The 22870-nt window shown below is 42.5% G+C and overlaps 1 protein-coding gene across 1 annotated transcript in view; it reads right to left on the reverse strand.

Annotated features, from left to right (window-relative positions):
- Positions 1–22870, reverse strand: part of RSPO3 (R-spondin 3) — a 96173-nt gene that overhangs the window by 30547 nt on the left and 42756 nt on the right. The window contains exons 2-4 of the mRNA XM_074988781.1: positions 20212–20403; positions 17620–17766; positions 15384–15581 (exon numbers count right to left, since the gene is read on the reverse strand). Of these exons, the coding sequence (XP_074844882.1) occupies positions 15384–15581; positions 17620–17766; positions 20212–20403 (537 nt within the window). The remainder of the gene's footprint in view (positions 1–15383; positions 15582–17619; positions 17767–20211; positions 20404–22870) is intronic.

Consider the following 22870-nt stretch of genomic DNA (forward strand, 5'->3'; position numbering starts at 1 on the left):
TAGAGTGGACAGGCAGTCCGGCTGCTCTCTGTCAGCAGAGCAGATCACTTTTTCGATCTGCCCAGTGGTTGGGCCGCGATCTGTTGACAGAAGTTTTGTCATAAGACATCTTCTGACAGAAACTTCTGCCAACAAATCCCTCTAGTCTAGACATAGCCTTGGAGTTATTAGGCTTAATGTGGATTTAATCTTCACATAAGAAAATAAGAATAAAGGTCTAGCAGCTATGAGAAACAGTTGTACTCTTTACTGAGCTCTTAGAGTCACAATATTTAGGAGCACAAAAACACAGGTAGTGTCTCGTTGCATCTGTTGCTTTGGGAGCCTAAATACCTTTAAAAATCTGGAGTTATATGGTTAAAAGGAGTTCAGTGTCATGACACAATACCTAACTCTTAAGCACCTAGAAAATCACTGGTGCAACATTGCAATCCATAAACCTTGAGTTTGGCACCTAGCACCCAGAAACTGAATACAGGAAGATTCAGAGAAACAGGGGTCTTAAACTAGAGGTCAGCAACCCCCTGGCATGGGTGCCAAGAGCAGCACATGAGCTGATTTTCCCTGGCACACAAGGCGGGAGCTCAGCCCTGTCCCTCCTCTGATATGCAGCCAAGAGCTTGCTTAAAGCCCTGCTGCCTGTGGATTAACAAAAGATCAGCTAATGTTACCAACCACCATTGAAAAGGTAAAGCTCCGCATCTAAATGTATTTATTAATGAAGCTGTTGTAAGTAGGACTATTAGTGACTTTAAAAAGTATCACCAGCTCTAAGAATGAGCATAAAGGTCAAAAGGTCAAATTTTGGCACTCCACCTTGGAAAGGTTGCTGACCCCTGATGTAGACAGTTTGGGCACCTGTAAGGGTTAGACAGCAGTTTTGTGCATGGCTCTAATTTGTATCAATTCAACTCAGTCTAGAATGTCAGAATACAAAATACTTAGGCCAGTCCTTCCCTTCCTAACTTTGTATGTCCCTGGCTACTGTAGTGGGGGCTGTGAATGGGGATGATGTAGTGCAGGCTACACCCGCTGTCTGCTTGAGAAAACCACAGGAGGCCATCTAAACTGGTGTTGCAATCCCTGAGCTGCTGCAAAAGGGACACAGAACTGGACCCTGGGTCTATGCAATGCTACTAATGAAGGACAGAAATGTGTTAAAGTTAAAGAGTCAAAACCCCAGCCAGGAAGGGAAACAAAGGCCCTCTTGGCAGAAACAAACAGAAAATAAACAACCAAACTCTTCACAAGACAGATTCCTCAATTATAGTAGCTTGGACTCACAAGAGGCCAAAGCTATGACCCAGTGGCATATGCACAATGTAAACACAAGGATGCAGTAATTAGCGTCATGTTAATTTTGAAGCTTCAGAAGCCTGGGGACTAATCAAGCAGCAAGGTCATTAACCATAGCTACCCTGATTTCATTCACGCAGAACACACTCCTTTACTGTTGCATGAGAGAAATGTATTACTGCAGTGTCTCAGTGTGGAGCAGTTTGGTAGTTGTTTCAAATGTCACTAACTTATACATGTTTGCGGGAGAGTGGAAGGGGTTTGACGTTATCTGGGACTGGACTAGTACACCTTCCCATGTAGCTGGGGGTGAAACTTCATAAGTGAAGAAGTAACCTTGCTGAGCAGTCAGTATCAAATGTGACCACAATTCCTGGACTGCTCTTTTTTTTCAGAGGAGGAACAGATATTAAAACATAGTACATTTCGAAATTATGGTCCTGATCTACGGTCATCCTTACCTATATGCATAATATGCAGTTTGCATTGGGCACACAACATTTGGGGCATCCCTGGGTCTTACTGTCCACCCATTGTCTCCTTCTATCCATATTCTGCAGCTCTGCTTCCTCTGGGAGAGGATCTGGTTAGTTTACAAGTGAAAAACTCCACCAGACCTAGTAGCAGAAGACTGAAACTGTAAAAGAGCCATTCAAGTGGCAATGAAGCCATTTAACAAGGCATTTGCCAACCCCCAGATAAATACTGTCAGTTTCGGTAGTCTAGCACAGTGTTTCTTAAACTTTTCAACATCATGGAACACCAAACAATAATAATTTTATGTGGAACACCACTAAAAATTTTCTTTAAATAGTTGTCAGACCAAAAGAAAAAAAAAAGAACCAAAACCCAAACAGCAACATATACAGCTAAAACAAAATGAAGTAATTTAATCAGGGATCATAGCACTGAAGAAGTAACATCATATCTAGTTTTAATAACAAAAATATACACCATTAGTGTATGAAATCAAAATAAGTGTCAGAAGCTCACAGCACACCTGAGCCTTGTTCACAAAACACCCGTGGAACACTCTGTGGAACATAGTTTAAGAAACACTGAACTAGAGGATCTTAGTTTAAAATTTACTTTATAAATATTTCATTAGTATGTTGCTGAGGATTACAAAAGCACGTCTCTAAAAACTCATCCATTCCCTGCCAACCACAGACTGCCATCGGGCACAGGAGCCAGAGGTTAACATAAGAACATAAGAACATAAGAATGGCCATACTGGGTCAGACCAAAGGTCCATCAAGCCCAGCATCCCATCTGCCGACGGTGGCCAATGCCAGGTGCCCCAGAGAAGGAGAACGGAAGACAAGTGATTTATCTCCTGCCATCCATCTCCTGCCCTTGTTATGAAGGCTAGGGCACCATACTTTATCCCTGGCTAATAGCCATTTATGGACCTGACCTGCAAAAATTTATCAAGCTCTTTTTTAAACCCTAATAGAGTCCTGGCCTTCACAGCCTCCTCGGGCAAGGAGTTCCACAGGTTGACTGTGCGCTGTGTGAAGAAAAATTTCCTTTTATTAGTTTTGAACCTACTACCCATCAATTTCATTTGGTGTCCCCTAGTTCTTGTATTATGAGAAAAGGTAAATAATTTTTCTATATTCACTTTCTCCACACCATTCATGATTTTATATACCTCTATCATATCGCCCCTCAATCGCCTTTTTTCCAAACTGAAAAGTCCCAGTCTCTCTAGCCTCTCCCCATATGGGACCCTTTCCAAGCCCCTAATCATCTTAGTCACCCTTTTCTGAACCTTTTCTAATGCCAATATATCTTTTTTGAGGTGAGGAGACCACATCTGCACGCAGTACTCGAGATGTGGGCGTACCATAGTTTTATATAGGGGAAGTATGATATCTTTTGTCTTATTATCGATCCCTTTTTTAATAATTCCTAACATCCTATTTGCCTTACTAACTGCCGCTGCACACTGCGTGGATGTCTTCAGAGAACTATCCACTATAACTCCAAGATCCCTTTCCTGATCTGTCGTAGCTAAATTTGACCCCATCATGTAGTACGTGTAATTTGGGTTATTTTTTCCAACATGCATTACCTTACACTTACCCACATTAAATTTCATTTGCCATTTTGCTGCCCAATCACTCAGTTTGCTGAGATCTTTTTGTAGTTCTTCACAATCCCTTTTGCTTTTGACTGTCCTGAACAACTTGGTGTCATCTGCAAACTTTGCCACCTCACTGCTTACCTCATTTTCTAGATCATTGATGAACAAGTTGAACAGGATCGGTCCCAGGACTGAGCCCTGGGGAACACCACTAGTTACCCCCCTCCATTGTGAAAATTTACCATTTATTCCAACCCTTTGTTTTCTGTCTTTTAACCAATTCCCGATCCATGAAAGGACCTTTCCTCCTATCCCATGACCACCTAATTTACATAAAAGCCTTTGGTGTGGGACCGTGTCAAAGGCTTTCTGGAAATCTAGGTATATTATGTCCACTGGGTGCCCCTTGTCCGCATGTTTATTAACCCCTTCAAAGAATTCTAATAGATTAGACAGACACGACTTCCCTCTGCAGAAACCATGCTGACTTTTGTCCAACAATTCGTGCTCTTCTATGTGCCTTGCAATTTTACTCTTTACTAGTGTTTCTACTAATTTACCTGGTACTGATGTTAAACTTATCGGTCTATAATTGCCAGGATCTCCTCTAGAGCCTTTTTTAAATATTGGTGTTATATTGGCCGTCTTCCAGTCATTTGGTACCAAAGTGGATTTAAAGGATAGGTTACAAACCACTGTTAATAACTCCGCAATTTCACATTTGAGTTCTTTCAGAACCCTTGGGTGAATGCCATCTGGTCCTGGAGACTTGTTACTATTCAGCTTATCAATTAATTCCAAAACCTCCTCTAATGTCACTTCAATCTGAGTGAGTTCCTCAGATTTGTCGCCTAAAAAGGCTGGCTCAGATTTAGGAACCTCTGTAACATCTTCAGCCGTGAAGACTGAAGCAAAGAAATCATTTAATCGCTCCGCAATGGCACTGTCTTCCTTGATTGCTCCTTTTATTTCTTTATCATCCAAGGGCCCCACTGCTTTTTTAGCAGGCTTCCTGCTTCTAATGTATTTAAAAAGCATTTTACTATTGTTTTTTGAATTTTTGGCTAGCTGTTCCTCAAACTCTTTTTTGGCTTTTCTTACTACATTATGACAGTTAATTTGGGAGTGTTTATGTTCCTTTCTATTTTCCTCACTAGGATTTGACTTCCACTTTTTAAAAGCTGCCCTTTTCTCTCTCACTGCCTTTTTAACATGGCTGTTTAGCCATGGTGGTTCTTTGTTAGGTCTCTTACTGTGTTTTTTTATTTGGGGTATACATTTAAGTTGGGCCTCTAGTATGGTGTCTTTAAACAGTTTCCATGCAGCTTCCAGGGATTTTAGTTTAATTACTCTACCTTTTAGTTTCTGTTTAACTAGCTTCCTCATTTTAGTGTAATTCCCCTTTTTGAAATTAAATTCCAGAGTGTTTGACCGCTGCGGTGTTCTTCCCAACACAGGAATATTAAAAGTTATTATGTTGTGGTCACTATTTCCAAGCGGTCCAGTAACAGTTACCTCTTGGACCAGATCCTGCGTTCCAGTCAAGACTAGATCGAGAATCGACTCTCCCCTTGTGGGTTCCTGTACTAGCTGCTCCAAGAAGCAGTCATTTAAGGCATCAAGAAATTTAATCTCTGAATCCCGTCCTGAGGTGACATGCACCCAATCAATATGGGGATAATTGAAATCTCCTATTATTACTGTGTTTTTTATTTTGATAGCCTCTCTAATCTCCCTCATCATTTCAGCATCACTATCACTGTCCTGGTTAGGTGGTCGGTAATATATTCCTAATGCCATATTCATATTAGAGGAATGAATTGTTATCCATAATGATTCTATGGAACATTTTGATTCCTTTAGGATTTTTACTTCATTTGATTCTATATTATCCTTCACATATAGTACCACTCCGCCACCCGCACGACCTGTTCTGTCTTTCCGATATAATTTATATCCCGGTATGATAGTGTCCCACTGATTGTCCTCATTCCACCATGTTTCTGAGATGCCTATTATGTCAACTTCCTCCTTTGATATGAGGTACTCCAGTTCACCCATCTTATTAGACAGACTCCTAGCATTAGTGTAAAAGCATGTTAGAAAACTACCACTATTTATATGTCCGCCTTTCACAGACGTGGTGGATTTTTTTATGCACGATTGTTTCACATCTGATCTTGCCCATATATTATTTCCCACGTTCCCTATCTGACTAACTTCTAGGGAATCCCTGTCTATGGAGCCTCGTGTAAGAGAAGTCTCCGTCCGATCCAGGTGCTCCCCCGCACCAATCGGCTTTCCCCCACCTCTTAGTTTAAAAACTGCTCTATGACCTTTTTAATGTTTAATGCCAGCAGTCTGGATCCACCTTGATTTAGGTGGAGCCCATCATTCCTGTATAGGCTCCCCCTACCCCAAAAGTGTCCCCAGTTCCTAATAAATCTAAACCCCTCTTCCCTACACCATCGTCTCATCCACGCATTGAGACTCTGAAGTTCTGCCTGTCTATCTGGCCCTGCGCGTGGAACTGGAAGCATTTCAGAGAATGCCACCAAAGATGTTCTGGATTTCAGTCTCTTTCCTAGTAACCTAAATTTGGCCTCCAGAACATCTCTTCTACCCTTCCCTATGTCATTGGTACCAACATGTACCACGACGACCGGCTCCTCCCCAGCACTGCCCATAAGTCTGTCTAGATGCCTCGAGAGATCCGCAACCTTCGCACCAGGCAGGCAAGTCACCATACGGTTCTCCCGGTCATCACAAACCCAACTATCTATATTTCTAATGATCGAATCCCCCACTACTAAAACCTGCTTCTTCCTAACAGCTGGTGCTCCCTCCCCCGGAGAAGTATCCTCGGCACGAGAGGATACAACATCACCCTCTGGAAGGAGGGTCCCAACTACGGGATGGTTTCCCTCTGCTCCCCTTGACTGCTCTCCTTCCCTGAGCCTTTCATCCTCCGTAACAGCTTCAGGACTGTCAGATTGGAGGTGGGACAGCCCTACTATGTCCCGGAAAGTCTCATCCACAAACACCTCTGCCTTCCTTAGCTCCTCCAGTTCAGCCACCCTGGCCTCCAAAGCACGCACTCGGTCTCTGAGGGCCAGGAGCTCCTTGCATCGAGCGCACACATACGCCACCCGCCCACAGGGTAGGTAGTCATACATACTGCACTCGACACAATAAACAGGATAGCCCCCACTCTGCTGCTGGGCTTCTGCCTCCATTTCCTACTCTAGTTATATATGAGGGTTAATTAAATGTTTCAGATAGAGGTTGTTATAAAGGATTTAGTTTAAGGGCAACAGAAGTCACTGGCTCCCTCCAAGCTCCCCCTCTCCAAACTCCCTCCTGTTAGCACGCACCCTGTTTGCCAGCACCCGGTCGCAAAGCTCCCTGGTCGCTTACTAGCAGGGTTTAAGTGCTCGGCCTCCCTGATAGCTCCTCCCTCTGCCTACAGCTCAGCCAATCAGCACACAGTGTTTCAATTCAAACCTAATCAGCTTCCAACTGCCTGCCTGCCTGCCTGCCTGAGCACACGGCCTTTCAAACAAACAAACAAACACTCAGCTCAGCACTCCAAACAAACTCCAAACTCCAAACAAACACACAAGCCCAAAACCTCCAAATATAAGCAGCCACTTACCCCAAGGTGCTTTAGTTTGCTCCTTCCTTCTCCTCCTCCAGGAGAGCCTCTCCAAACTCCCTCCTGTTAGCACGCACCCTGTTAGCACGCACCCTGTTTGCCAGCACCCGGTCGCAAAGCTCCGCAAACAGTACTGCATAGGGCCCCATAAATCCTAAGGAAGATCGTGGGCTGACCCAGAGCACTGAAGTCAATGAAAAGCCTCTTGCTGACTTTAACAGACTTTGGATCAAGCTTTTCATTGTTAACACCTGGAGTGGACAGGACAGCCAACCTATTTAATTTCTCCTTCCTCCTGGGTTGCTTCCACTTTTCACTAAACAGGTGCTCTCCACTGCAGGATGTCCATTACAATGATAAATACAACAGCACTACTACATAATGTTGGTTTATCAAGAGTTAAGGAGAACAGTATTTATATTCCCTTGCCTCTCAGTTTTCATTGGGCTGCCTGTGCCTCTCCTGAAAGAGTCTACAATTTGACCAGGGAGGCTAAAGAGGCCAGAGAGGCCAGCTTCACAGTTTAGGCAAAGCTGACCTACATATTGTAACATTAAGGTTCCTTATTTGTTAAGTACTCTTGCTTAACTGATAGAAAGACCTGGCCACAAATTTCAACATACCCACTTTATAGATCTAACTTCTCAAACAGCAAGCGTATCTTAAACCGTCTTTGCACATTTCTTTATTTTGCATCAGTAAGAAAGAAGATTATGTGCAATCAGTGCAACCTGGGATATTCTATTGACATTGAAGGCCAAAATCTCAAAGCCTGTCCCACAAGTGAGTCTCTCACTATGCAATCCCAATCATTAGATAGGCCTGGCCCTGCATTATGTGCAAAATAACACTGGTAGGATTAAATGACTGGGAGGATTCCTGCTGACCTCAATGTATTTTGCATCAGGCCTCTCTTTAGTGCTGTCTTTAGTTACTAAACAATGTGTAAATTCCTGGCTCCAATAATGTCAGAGAGTTGGCTATTAACTCCAACAGAGCTATATTTTCAATACACAATATAATTCTTTTTTATTTCCTGTTTTGTTTATCTTCTGTTACAAACACCGTGATTTTTCTGTCAGTTCTGCCTGGAACAGTTTAATTGAATGCTAATGAAAGCCAGGCTTATAAACAAAAGAAAGTGATCAGAGATCGGCTACACAACTTTTTCTTCAAGAGAAAAACTAAATGAGCAGCTTACTTTACTTAGCAGCCCTTTGTGTTTCATTGATGTGTGTGACTGTGTGGTGTGTGAGTGAGTGTAAGGAAGGGGAATTTATCACTTAATATTTTAAGCCTGTTGGTATTATGTTACATTGTCTTCAGCTAAAGTAGCTGCTACTCTAACCTTGATGAGTGGCTTAGGGAATTTTAGCTGAGTTGTGTTTTTGGAAGTCTAATGAAAGCCTGATAGGACTTCAATTATATTTACGAGAGCCAAATGCACATTTATCAGATCCGGTCTGGAAATATGTTGGACACACACATGCACACTAATTAGGGACGGATGAACTAGTTTAATAAAATAGCAGAACTGTCCTGTATCTTTGCCTTCCTGGCTATTCAAACCAAACTTGGAACTTTTAGATTTAGATATATGAAATAGAGAATAGGAACATTTTTATGTACCTAGCCCCATCAACATAAATGTACTCCATTCTGCTTTAAACCTGGTCTTGTCCAAATCCTTCACTTTCTCCCTTTATTCATTTGTCTCTTCTATTCTCTTCCGTATTCTTTCTACTCTGTGCTGATTAGGGCTCAGATGGAGTACTGTGTCCAGTTCTGGGCACCACATTTCAGGAAAGATATGGACAAATTGGAGAAGGTCCAGAGAAGAACAACTAAAATGATTAAAGATCTAGAAAAATATGAGTTTTGTGTTTAGGTTTGCAAATTGGGTTTGTTTAGTCTAGAAAAAAGAAGCCTGAGAAGGGACATGATAACTTTCAGGCACCTAAAGGATTGTTTCAAGGAGGAGGGAGATAAATTATTCTCCTTAACCTCTGAAGATAGGACAAGAAGCAATGTGCTTAAACTGCAGCAAGGGAGTTTTAGGTTGAACATTAGGAAAAACTTCCTGTTAGGATGCTTAAGCACTGAAATAAATTGCGTAGGGAGGTTGTGGAATCTCCATCATTGAAGACTTTCAAGAACAGGTTAGACAAATACCATTCAGGGATGATCTAGATCAGGGGTGGCTAACACATGGCCCACACCCAGAATCTGGCCCATGGAGCCTTTTCACCTGGCCCGTGGAGCCAGCAGCGGCATCATTTTGATAGCTGGCTGTAGGGAGCGGGGTCGGCAACCTGCAGCTTCTGAGCTGCATGTGGTTCTTCATGGAGCCATTTGCAGCTCCAGACACTAGCACCACTGACTCCTCCTCCAGCTCCCTGCCCTGCTGCACTGAAATAATGGAACTCAATTTAACTGGTTTAATGGCCAGCAGGGCAGCAGGAAGGATCTGACTATTAAACCAACTAAATTAGTTCCATTATTTCAGCGTGGCAAGGCAGGGAGTCACCTGTGCTGCAGGTAGGGGAAGGGAGTAAGAGAGCTGGAGGAGAGCCACACAGCCACACTGAGGAGGAGGTGGTAGAGGAGCAGAGGGGCAACAGCAGCGGTGGTGCCTGGAGCTCATGTCTCAGGCAGGTTAATTCAGGTTGGGGGCTGAGAGGGGTTAAGCCTGGGCATGGGGGGTGCTGGTTTGGGGGGTATTTTGTGTTCAGCCCCTGGAACATGTAAAAAATTGCCATATGGCCCCTGATGAAAAAGGATCGGACACCCCTCTCTAGGTGGTGCCCAGTCCACCCATTAGTGCAGAAGACTGGACTCGATGGACTCCTGAGTTTTCTTCCAGTTCTAGCATACTATGATTCTGTGATTCTTCACTTAGAAATCACTCCCCACTCAAAGAGATTACTCAATCACCACTTCTTTGGCACATTGACGAATCATGGAACACCCACTTGGTTTTCCTTAGAAAAATATTATCCATAACACCCACAAGGCTGCCTGTTCAAAAGCAATTCTCAGCACAGAAGCGGCATGCTTCAAGACTGCCCTAGACAGATCATCACTAAACTCCAGTTAGAATAATTGACCTCATTTTGCTGTTGTCTGTTCATTTACACATTGATTTTAGGCATGTTGGGGCAAGGACTGTCCTTTTTGTTCTGTTTGTACGGCATCCAGCACAATGGGTGCCTTGTATGTGACCAGTGCTCCTAGCCATCATGGTAATCCTAATAAATACTAATAATTAATATGTTAATTAATGATTCACAACAAATCCATGTGTTTGATAGATTTATGCTGCATGTTTTCTTGCAAAAAATACTGTTTCCTATGATCATTCCTTATTCATAATTATTTGACCATGTTTGGTAACTGTTTTAATCATGCAAATTGATTATGAAATGTTCCTACTTTGCATTCAATACTAGTTAGGCCAACTGTATTGTTTAGTTCTGATTAGCCACAGAAGCCACTTGGGGTAGTTTTTCCACATTTATATGAGCAATTTTGGCAGAAATACTCTTGTATGAAAACTTGAGATTCATTTTCCACAAATATTTGTGCATGCAACTTTGATGCTTGGCTTCCCCCCAGAGAAAGCCAAGCTCATGCACCTTTGCAGAAAGGAATGACGAAAAGGTCATGAGCATGGCCAAAAATGCATTTATGAAGAAATGTAAGCAAATCTTCCTGGGAAATATGCAGTCTTTACTTTTCCCAGTTTGTTGTACTCTTTCCACTGTATACCATTTTGCACTTCTGGAAATCACAGCAATACTTTGTATTATCTCTTGACAACAACCACAGCAAACTAATGCACCAGTGGATTCTCATACAGGGTATTTGCATTCAAAGGTCAAATTGAAAGAGGGGACTAAACATGCAAAGGGAAAAGAAGCATCTCATTAAGCAGGAGGTGCCGGTGTCTTGGAAAATGGATTATCCAACAGAAAACACAGGGGAGGGAGAGAAAGGAAAGGAGGCAGGATCTGTTGCTTGGAAAAGGATCAAGTACATTTCAGATTGGATCAATTTGGGCATCATGGCCTGGAAAAGGTAGCAAGTATCAAAATAAATCCTCAGTAGGTATGGGTGAGGATGGAAGTGTAATGGTGTTCTACCTGGGACACACAAACATAGAAACTGACAGGTTGGATTAGATGAGTTGTTCTCAAATTTCATTGTACTGCAACCCTCTTCTGACAATAAAAATTACTACATTACTCCGGTAGTGGGTACAAAAGCCTGAGCCTGCCTGAGCCCCACTGCCCTGCATGGAAATGAGGACCAAAGCCCAAACTTGAGACCCAGTGCTCTGGGCTGAGGTCTGAATGCTGAGTCCAACCACCCAGGACTGGAGCCCGTGGCCATCAGGTCTGGCCCTGGGTGGTGATGATCTAGCTTTGGCCCCAGGCCCCAGCAAATCTCACACTAGCCCTGGTGACCCCATTAAAATATGGTCCTGACCATGGGCAGGCGGTGGAACACCCCCCGTGCTTTGGGGAGGCCAGCCACTGGCTCTGCCCCTTCTGCTCAAGATCTGCTGTGGTGAGATCCCCCAGAACTCTGTCCCCTATCCCCCGTGGCCAGAAAGCCACAAGCCACCACCCTCCCAAAAACCCCAAGAGCCCCACCCTCAGCTGCAGATTGAATCTTGGAGCACTTGGATACTTACCTGGACTCCAAGGAGATTACCGAGGAGCGCAGGAAACTGAATAGCACATACCGCCTCCTCAGCTGCTCCAGAAACTTGGATAATAAAGGAAAAATCTTCAGCCCAAAATCTTCAGCCCAATGTTCCACAATGTGGCTTCCTGAAGCTAAGGCAGTACCAGGGGATGCAGAGCTGCCCCTGTCCTACTATACCCACTGCTCGTGGTCCAGACTTTGGAATTCTGAGCCACAACTGAGAGCTGCTGATCTAGACTGAGATGGGCACGGGGTAGCCTACTAAAGCAAGAGTGGAAGAATTTACTGTTTGATCTGTTTAATTGTCCCAGTTTGTTTACATTCTGCCTCAGAACCTAGCACTCTCTCCTACAAAGACCCAGCATTCTCCTTCAATGGGAAGAACACAAAAGCAGAATTACGCCCCATCATGACAGACCAAAGGACACAATAGCAGAATGAACCAAAAGAATCCTTCCTTGCGCTTTATCTCAATATGCCCACTCACCACGTGCAAATGTCCATGAGACATACCAGCAATTTAGCTGACTAACTGCCTGTCTCTAATCTCAGGTTCCTGAGCCAAGCCACAGAGACAATTGTGGCAATCTCTGTCATCACTTGTCCTTTGCCAACGTCCTAAATCCCTAGCAGTCAGGAAACAGATTCAGCAGGGAATCAGCACTTGCTGAACTAGCTAATGATTTGCTTATGACCATGGAGGAATGACTAATATCAGTGCTGATCCTATTAGATCTATCAGTGACCTTTAACACAATAGATGTAAAAACATATGCATTGCAAAGTGGCTTTTGGTGCTGTGTGGTTTTCAGTTTTTCTTAACAGTGAACCAGGTTTTGCTTGTTTCCCTTTGCTTTTCTAGCACTTTCATTCCCCGTTTCTTTCTGTGTGGCTTGCTGAACAAATTTAACCTGTGAAGCTCTTGTATATTTGAGGTGCCACTCAAGAAAGACAGAACTTCCCTTTTGTGGAAGAGGGAGGCAGAAGTAGCCTGAAGATTGATCTAAACGGCTTTATTTTCCCTGTTCCAGCAGGAAAATACTTATAGACTTTTAACCTTAAATCTTAGTTTCTTGTCTTGTGTCACCATTATCCAATCTTTAATTTTATTTGAACCTAGTTGTCTTTATATGTGAATTTCTTTGGTTTTATTAAAGATTTTCTTTCAAAAAGATACCCATCTCCCTGTGGAGGTGTATGAAAGCAGAGATGACAGACATTCATGGCTATTGTTACTTGATGTGGGGTAGCTGTGAATTTAAAAACTTTTAAAAGAGTAAAGGGCTCCATTTTGTCCTCAGACGAACAAACCTAAAATCCCACTGGGAAAGATAATGTTGTAATTTATATTTCATTCAGCCATGGTAGTAGCTTCAAAGGGGTTGAGCACTGGTGTAAAACAGGGAAAACTATGGTCTACTACTTGCTCAAAAGAAACCACCTTATGCACTTCACAAAAAGATTTATTACCTTAAAGGACTTTTTGTGGCATACAATATTTTGCAAATATGGTTTTGCACAAGTCCCATAAAGCAAAAAGTAAGATTTGACAGTAAAATATATGAGGGTTTGTTTTTTTTAAAGTACTTACTACATATGAACAGCAAACACATATCAAATGGAAATGTCTCAACCAATAAGATGTTGCCAAAATACCATATGCATGCACATCACCATCACGGAGGGAAAAATATTGCTTACAGTTCTAGCATTAAAGTTTACTCTTATGTTGTTTGCTCAGGCTTTGGCAGCTCAAAACAAAACAAAACAAAACAATTCCCCTGCCCTTCCTCGCAAAAGAGGCCTGGCTATGACTTGTGAGTTAGTTAGATTGTCTCTTGAGCTATGCAACTGCGTAGGAGTGTTCAGAGGAAGTAAGAGCCCATTTATGTCTTTGGATGAATATCTAGAATTTGGATCAAGTTCTATATGAATAAATGGGTGCTATGTTCTTGCTATACCGAGAGGAGTAGGGAATGGATGGGCCATGGATGGAACCTTGGCTCCACTGCCTTTAATATGCTGCCCAGCAAAGCTAAGCCAGTACTCAGAGAGTATAAGTGGGTAGGGATAAGAGTACAATCTGCTGCTCCCATAGGGCCATTACTCCCCCACAGCAAGGAGGATGCAGGGTGGGAACTGTAGCTGTCTAAGCCAACGCACCTTCCCTGTAATGTTCCTGCATAGGGCAGCAACACATCATCCATTATTGTGCCCTGAGGCTTTACGAAACAATCTCAGCCTAAAAAATAGTAGGAAAATGTTAGTCTGTTTCTACAAGTATCATGAAGCAAACCTTTGGTAACTGATAACCTACATAGGCTTCTGGGAAGGTCACTCTGTGTGTGTCACTTTGAAGCCTAGAATGTCTGTAGAGTCAGGGTGGAATGATGGAAGCAGCTACAGGTGTAGCTGAGCACTCTCTTAGCTCAGAATGTCACAAGGTTGATTCATCGCTGGGTTTCACAGTCTGGTACCATCCAATTTTTCAGCTCTCAGACATTTTGATTTTACAAATCATATCGACAAGGTGAACAGCTACAGTAAACATGTCATGCCAAGATTCCTAGAACTTTGTAAGATGAGAGATAATTCAGCCAATCACTACCTTTACTCTACAGCTAATTTGCATGCCACAAATTCATTATATTTGGAAAAGTGCTCAGTTTGTGCAGTACCTATGTGGCCAACTGTCATTTATAGAACTCACTGCAGATCTCCCAGCACACACTATAACTGGCTCCTCAGATACAAAATCAACCACACAACTAAAATCACCCCAGACATCACTCTGAAGCTTTCAATGTCTGCTGAGTCAGTGGAAACAGCTACAAGCATACTGAGGCCTTTCTTTTGTTCAGAAGATCATCAGGGCCAATCTTTCCTGGGCTTTGCAGTCTGCTAATGTCCAATTTTTTATCTCTGAGCCATTTTGAGCTTTTTTTTTTTAAACACACAACTTAAAAAATTGCACCTGTGGGACAGCAAAGGCTTTTAGCTACCAGCTACTAGTTAGATACTAATTAACTAATTTGGGGCCTAAAGCATGTCCTGTCTTTGCAACTTCCAGGAGGAACATGGGTTCCCTCCCACCCATCTGATGGTCAGAGTAGCTGTGGCAACGCATTGGGAAAAAGAATCCAGTGTCAGGGATACTTTTCGTGCAGTACACTTCCACTCCAAACTGGCTGGGGGTAGCTTATGTCTCTAAATGTCTCTGCATTGGGTGGAATAGAAATTACTTTAAAAAAACAATAGAACAGAAAACCCCATCTAATTTACCAGCCATTTCATAGCTGAGGGCATGGGACAAACATTTTTTGCCTCAGGTCAGTTAGCTGTTTGGGTTTCCTTTAACTACGCCCCCAGTTCTTGCACTATTGCCTATGGCAGTTCTGCTTGCAGGACCCTGAGAGAGGAGATACCACTATGGTTTGATCAGCAAGAAGGCAGATTTTGTAAGGGGTCAACACAGTTTTCTTGCTATGTGAGGCCATGATTCCACATTTCCTCACTCAGGTGAAACAAACACACATGCTAATGGCAGTTTGGTGGCCTAAGGAATGCAGGCCCAGGAGCTGGAGGTGAATTATTAAACAAACCCAGTGTCAATCTCATATGATAACATGGTACCTTTTCCTTCCTTTTGACATCTCTTTCTTTGTACAATACATTTTCTGTTTTCACTTGTAGCTGGGCACGGTTTGCCCTGTGCTGAAGGATGCTGTACAATTTCTCTGACCCTTGTTTCATTTCCTCTCTTGAAGCCACACGTTTTTCCTCTCTTTGTGCAGGAGCTCCACGGACTCCACTCACTAGTTTCACAATGCACTGTAACAAACATAGGACATGTTGAGCTGGAGCGGAAACTGTAGTGCACACAATGAACACAGGAGATTCCTTTTATTCGGCATCAACCAATATGTAAGAAAAGTGAATTCATCTTTAAACTGAAAAGCAGGCTGGCTGGTGGCAAATAAGTCTTTCTAAGGCCAGTCTTGCACCAGAAATGGGGCCAAATAGTGCATTGGAAGTTACTCTGTTTACCTAAATGTCATTACTCTGGATCTGCAGAGGTATAACTGAGAGGAAAATTTGGCCTGTGCAGAATGTACTTCACATGAAATAATGCCAATCCATTATGTACAAGCAGGATTATTTCACACTAGCTGCATTGCTTTTGTCAATTCCATTCCATGAAAAAAAAAAAAAAGTCTTGGTCAAAATAAGATATTGGGGCTAATTCTGCTCTCATGCTGCTTTTTACAGAAGCCTGGTTCCACGTACTGCAATAGAATTAAACTTGATTCACACCCATAGCAAACTAGGCCAACTCTCTTGATACTGGACAGCTTAGTCAAAAGGCATGAAAGGGATGCTATTTGCAATGCATAACAGGTAAAGATGGGTAAAATTGCGACAGATGTTGGGTTTTGAACTGATCTAGTTTGGCCCATCTCCTCATTTTTCTCCTGCAGATTAAGTGTAATGTAAATTTACTACCATTTTTGTCTCCTATCCACACCCTGCAAAAATATGAGGATGATGGATATAGCAGCCAAACAGATTTTCCATTTCTGCAATTTATTTTCAAATTTTACAAACCCTAGGAGACAGCTCATCTCAGGCAATCACCACTTAATTGTTATGTGGCTCATTTTGCTTTTCATAGTACAAGGCACTCCTGCTAAAATAATAGGCCTTCACATGCACAGCAAAGGTCTGTTTTTTCTCTGCAGCTTTTTAGTGACTTTTTTCTAGTCAAGACAGACTCATTTTTAAAGCAGCGAAGTTCTAGGCAGCTTAAAATACACATCAAAGAAGCAGAAATGATTCTTAAAGTTTCTTTGCTATGAAGAAAGCCTTGGAAATCAGACTACAAGAACCATCACAACTTGAGAGCTGAAAAATTGTTGTACATTATTTTTATTCCTTTCAAATCTGCATAAGTACTGTTCCCTCTTCTGAATACTACACAATTTCCACTGATACTTTGAGGCTTACAGCTACATTCATAGGGGTGAGCAGACTTTCACCAGTACCAGGCAATAGCATACCACCCTGTGTTTGCATGGGGGAGGACAAGAAGCATAAGGAGTCTTGTGCTCTGTGCATTTGCTGAATCACAGGATCACTGTTGATTCTAAGAGTTGCTACAATATTTGAAGTTTTAATCAAAGCCTCAGCTCTGGGAGCCAAGTGATAATGTCAGCATCTCAACTTCCATTAGTTTGTAAGTCAGTTTCTGCTCCTCACAGCTTAAAAATGTGATCCAGGGCACCTTAAAGGCTCTGACACCTGAAGGCAAATAAAAAGCCAAACATCTGTGTAAAAATCTCATGATTGGGAGGGAGAGGCTAACTCATCATTTTTTAACACGTAAGATGGGAAATACTGCCAGAGACTTCAGCTGGGGGGCTGGGGGGGGAGCAGGCAATGGTTTCACAGCCCACCCCAAGCATCAGATAGCAGAGCTGGCTGGGTGTACAAGAGGTAGCATACTGCATTTCCTAAAGGGGTGTAGTACAAGCAATACTCAACTGCATCCTAGAGAATCTAGGGAGGAATCTGCAGCAGAATTCCTGATGGGTCCCAATAGTGGCCTATGCTTAAACTAGCACAGCAGAGCCACTTGTAATTGGCAGTTGCTCATCCAAAGGCAGTGGATTATTCTGAAGGGTCCAGAGGACAGATTCAGGAAACACCATGAGGCTACGGCATTGGAGAACAACCATCTCACAAATAAGTCAGGTTCCCATTGCTAACTCTAAATCTGTTCCTGCATGTCCTCCCCTGTGCAGACTGCCTGGGAGGTCAATATGAGTTCTGCGGTTGCAGGCTTGGGCCTGAGGCTGGAATCCCTACTTACCAATGCTGGTGCACTCCATTGTGTGATTGTTGGGTTCCAGACCCTCGGGGCAGTTTTCAAGGCACTTTCCATTGTGTAAGTAAAACCCACTTTTACACTTAGTGCAGAAATTTTTGGTGAAGCAGGTATCACAGTCAGCTTTACATTCTGCAATACAATAGGGGAGGAATTATACCGCGCCACTTTCAGGTACCCCAGTTAGATACTAAAGCCCTAATTTGCATGGATGGGCCTGCCAGTGAAACTATATTTTATTCATATCCACCTCAAGGCCCCTCTACACTGCTGGAAATGAGAATGAGAATTAGGCTAGCGGGGCTGCCTTGGAAACTGCCTTACACTTTGGGTAGTTGGAGAGAACCACGCAAAGCGGATGCATAACACACAACGCATAACGCCATCAGACCAGCACAGTAAAGTTACTTCCACATTGCACAAGGGTAAACCACTAGTTAAAATGCAAGTGAGTGGAGAATAAGGTCCATCTAATATACCTCCATTCCCTCAGGAAGAATTAAAAACATTTCAGAATTTAGATTTATTTTACTTTATTTCTGCTCCTTTATGGTTTGTTGCAGTCCTGCAGCATTTTCCATAACTACCATGTTTATAGCATTCATACAGGACAGAAGCCAGCTACCAGACATGGATTTTCAACAATATGGTAAAACCTATATATCTAATATTCTTCAACTGAGATACAAAAGTCATTGCAACATTTACTCTAGAGAAAAGTGCACAATCATTTGAAGTTGTTTAATGGCTTGGGGGTTTATGAATATAGTGTTGTGCTACAGCATCTACTTGTCAAGAAGGAGAATTACTTAGCTATAACTCCTACGTTTTATATAGTCACCAAGGTGGCTGGTAAAGTTGGTCAAAAAAAAAGTTTTTACCCGTGTTTTTGGTTTCAATTTCAAAATGTAAAATTTGGTAAAATTAAAATAAAATAATTGATAGGGAGGGGGAAGGAAAAACGCAAATCAGGCACCTAATTCCACTGAAAGTCAGTGAATGGGGCCTACCAAATTCATGGCCCATGTTGCTAAATTCACAGACATGGGATTTTTAAAACAATGAATTTCATGAGCTCAATTATTTAAATCTGAAATTTCATAGCATTGTAACTGTCTGAGTACCTGCCCAAAGAGGATTTGGGGGTGGAGTGTCACAAGGTTATTGCAGGGGGCCAGGAGGGGCCTTTTACTGCTACCATTAGTTCTGTGCTCTGGCCGGCGGTGGCACTGCCCTCAGCCTTGAACATCTGGAGAGCGGCAGCTGCTGGCCGGGAGCCCACTTCTGAAGACAGGCCACTGCTAGAGGCAGCGCAAAAGCAATGATGGCATGGTATATTATTGCTACCCTCAGCCAGCAGCCACGATTCTCTGGCCACCCAGCTCTGAAGGCAGCAGTGCAGGTGTAAGTATGGCATGATATGGTATTTGCCATCCTTACTTTTGTATTGGTGCTGGCAGGAACCCTCCACCAGAGCTGAGCATTTAGTGAAAAGCCGCCACTCTCCAGCTACCCAACTCTGAAGGCAGCACAGTAGTAAGGGTGGAAATTACACTGCCTCCTTAAAATAACTGTATACCTCCTCCCCATCCCCCCACAACTCCCCACAACCCCGGCAACTCCCTTTTGGGACCAGACCAGCGTTTCCTGTAAGCTGTGCACTTGTGCATCCTCTCAGGAGAAACTGAAATGCTGCCCAGCAGATTAACAGAGTGCACACAGCTAGGGTTTGTGTTTTTACTGGGGGTGAAAATTCATACTTGCCTCCATGCACATAAACAAATTTCTATCCATACATGGATAGAAAAGATATAGGGAACTTTTGGTCAGGACTCGCAATCTGAGAAACTCTGGTCTCCCCCTGCGAAATCTACAGGCTAACAGCACAGAAGACCAGATTTCACTGGGTGAGCCCAGATTTCATCATGTGTGGTGCATTTTCACTGGCTGTGAATTTGGTAGGGCCCTAGCAGTGACAGTCTGACATCTGCCCCCACATGGACAGTTGATCAAATGCTCCAATTGCAGAAGTACCTTTGTGGTTATACTGTACATGGGGTATAGTAACAGAGAGGTCATACAAAGTAGCTCTGCAAACCTCCCTGTGCAGCAGATCTCTTCACTGTCAAACTCTATCTCACAGGAGAACAGAGGGTGGGCTGGGGGACTGACAACATTCACTGCCAGTGAATTTGTAAACAGCATGTATCTCATGGTCTGCCCAGGGCAGTTGCAATGGCCCAGGACTGCTGCTATAGCCACTGGGCTGTAGCTGTGGTACTGCAGGACTATACTGATAACCTTTATCTCTGAATAAGGATGCAGGAGAGGAGTCCATCCCCAGTGCCTGGATACGTCATGCATACAAAGTCCTTTTACTTAAGCCTTTAATGTGAATTTCACTCTTACCTCACACTCATTGTGTACCTTACTAATTGTCGCCATATAAACAGGCTGTCCAATAAAGAATAAGTATAATATTTAACTTCCCTGGTACTTGAGGATACACGTTGTGAGGTTTAGTTTCATATCAGAAATTAAAAACTCCGATACAGCATTGCTTTCCCCAGCACTTACTTGTACACTTATTTATTTCTGGATACCGTGTTCCAAAGTATCCGCTGGGACACGAAGAAAGACATACCCCGATCTGTTTCATGCCAATCCTCTCCAGAACAAAAAAGAGCCTGGGTTTGCATGACAAGCATCCATTGTAGTCGGAACATGTAGCACATCCTCCTTGGCAGCCCTGGCTCACATTGGGATGCACTAAAAAGACAAGTTATTTTTAAAAAGGAAAGGAGAAGATGAGATTAGACAAGTCAGTAATGTGATGATACCTCTGTACTCTGAGTACTGGGTTAAAACCTTATGTGACTACCTTCAAGGGCTGGTTCATTTTTGCTTCTGTCTCTTATGACCTGACATTTTATTTCAATGATATTCTCAGTCCCCTTCATACATATGAAAATGGAAAGCTCAGATGACATGCTCATATGTTGCAGGAATAACTATAAATTACATCTGAAATTGTCTTTGTGGGACAGCAGCACCTTGGGGAATAGTCAGGATTTTCCCTCAGTAGCAATGGCTTTACTGACATTGTGTTGGCTTTGCATGTGTTTGCATGGCAGAGCAAATATAAATAGTTTTTTTGCATTAATATGTTTGAGCTTTCTGTTTCATAGTTAGATGATAAAAACCACCTTAGTCTGTAATTTCCTTCATTGTTTATGTATTGCTTTGAATAGAATTCTGCTGTGCAAGAATGTGGTGCTATTAACCTGATGCAAAATTGCCTTGAAAAGCAGACACAATATTCAGACTTAACTATGACATTTAGACTACCCCCATCCCAGCACAGAACATGGGTTGGAGTTATATTCCCCCTCCAGTTATATTATTCTATATTTCTATTCCTTCAGAAAACAGACAGAAAAACTGTACTGCCTCTTATCACAGAGACATAGACATGTTAACTCTGCTTATAAATATTTGGTTCTCGTGGTACTTTAGTGCATCAGTTGTTTTTAAAGCAGACAATAAGAAGATATCGTAACATAATTTTTCAATAGTAGAGAGATGTCAATTAAATATGTCTCAGTGTGATTCAGGTTAACAATGTTGGGGTCATGGCATTGTGCATCTTTCAACACTTCAGAAGTATGTACATGTTTTCAGGTTATATTGGGTCGCACATATTTAAAATGGGAGTCTACTCTGAAAAGTGGCTATGCATAAGGAGGAGTTCTTCAAAGACAGAAACAGTCTAGTGATTAAAGAACTGAAATTGTTTAAAAACTATCCATAATTTTCCTTCACTGAACCCAACAAATAGAAGAAAGTGAGACTGAGATATAATGTATTTGTCCTCAAAGCTAACATATAAGATACATGAACAGTTCTGACAGGAAGTATATGTGAGCACCAATGACTGGTCTTTATGAATAAGTTCGCTTGATAGAGATAACCCTTTATGCTACTCCATGTAAAGAAACCACCATGTGTAAGGCCTTATGACGGACCCTGTCAGCAGGCCTGAACTGATCACAATGTCCTTATGACAGTTTATCCATGTTAAGATAAAGTCCATCAAAATGCAATTTTCAGCTCTCTCTAACTCTAAAGACAAACAATATGCAGCACCACTTCCTCATTTTCTTCCTCCTTCTCACATGTACAAAATATCAGTCACACAAGCAGCACAATAAACACATGCACAAGCAATCATATTGCTATCAGCATGAGGAGACCTCAATAATTTTGAACCCTGATATAGATTCAGTGAAGTTTAGGGTTGGAAGAGATTGGTAGCAAGGGGGTTATTTAGTGCAACCCCCTGCTCAAAGCAGGACCAACCCCAACTAAATCATTTGAGCCAGACCTTATCAGTTCAGGCCTTAAAAATCTCTAGGGATGGAGATTCCATCACCTTTGAAGATAACCCATTCCAGTGCTTCACCACTCTCCCAATGAAATAGCTTTTCCTACTATCTAATCTACCTCCTCCCTTGTATCTTGAGACAATTGTCTTTTGTTCTGATATAACTGCAATGAATATGCAGCGCCTCATTTGCATAATGGTGGCTGTGGCACTTCAAAAGTGCTACTTTCAATTGTGCATGGCTCTTCTACATGGGGTCCTTTTCTAAAGGACTACACACATTTCGAAATCCCCTTATTCCTACAACCAAACAGGAATAAGGGGATTTCAAAATGTGCAGGGTCCTTTCAAAACGGACCCCATGTAGACGAGCCACACGCGATTAAAAGCGGCACTTTCAAAGCGCTGCAGCTGCCATTATGCTCATGAGGTGCTGCATGTTCATTGCAGCACCTCATTAGCATATCCCAAAGTTCCTCATTAGAATCCCCCTTTCGAAAGGCGGGTGCCAGTATAGAGACAGCATTTATATCATACCGAGAGATAGGTAATAATGTAAATAATATAAATATAGTGCACTTCAAATATGTAGAAGTCAAAACTAACTGGACACAAGGTGTCTGTATCTAGGCCTTTAACCACATCTGATGAGTTGAGTCGGGAACAAGCTGGAACAAAAGGATGAGTTTTCGATAGACACAAGTTTGATTGAAAATAGATGTGGCTAAAAAACAACCCAGATGAGAAGCTGGGAGAGGGATCTGAACAAAGAAATTGATCTGGATGAGTGAGTCTTTATATGGGAAAGGGGATATACATTTTCAATTTGCATAACTCATATAGAAAATTCGT

Source organism: Carettochelys insculpta, chromosome 3 (assembly GCF_033958435.1).
Source record: "Carettochelys insculpta isolate YL-2023 chromosome 3, ASM3395843v1, whole genome shotgun sequence".
NCBI lineage: Eukaryota > Metazoa > Chordata > Testudines > Carettochelyidae > Carettochelys > Carettochelys insculpta.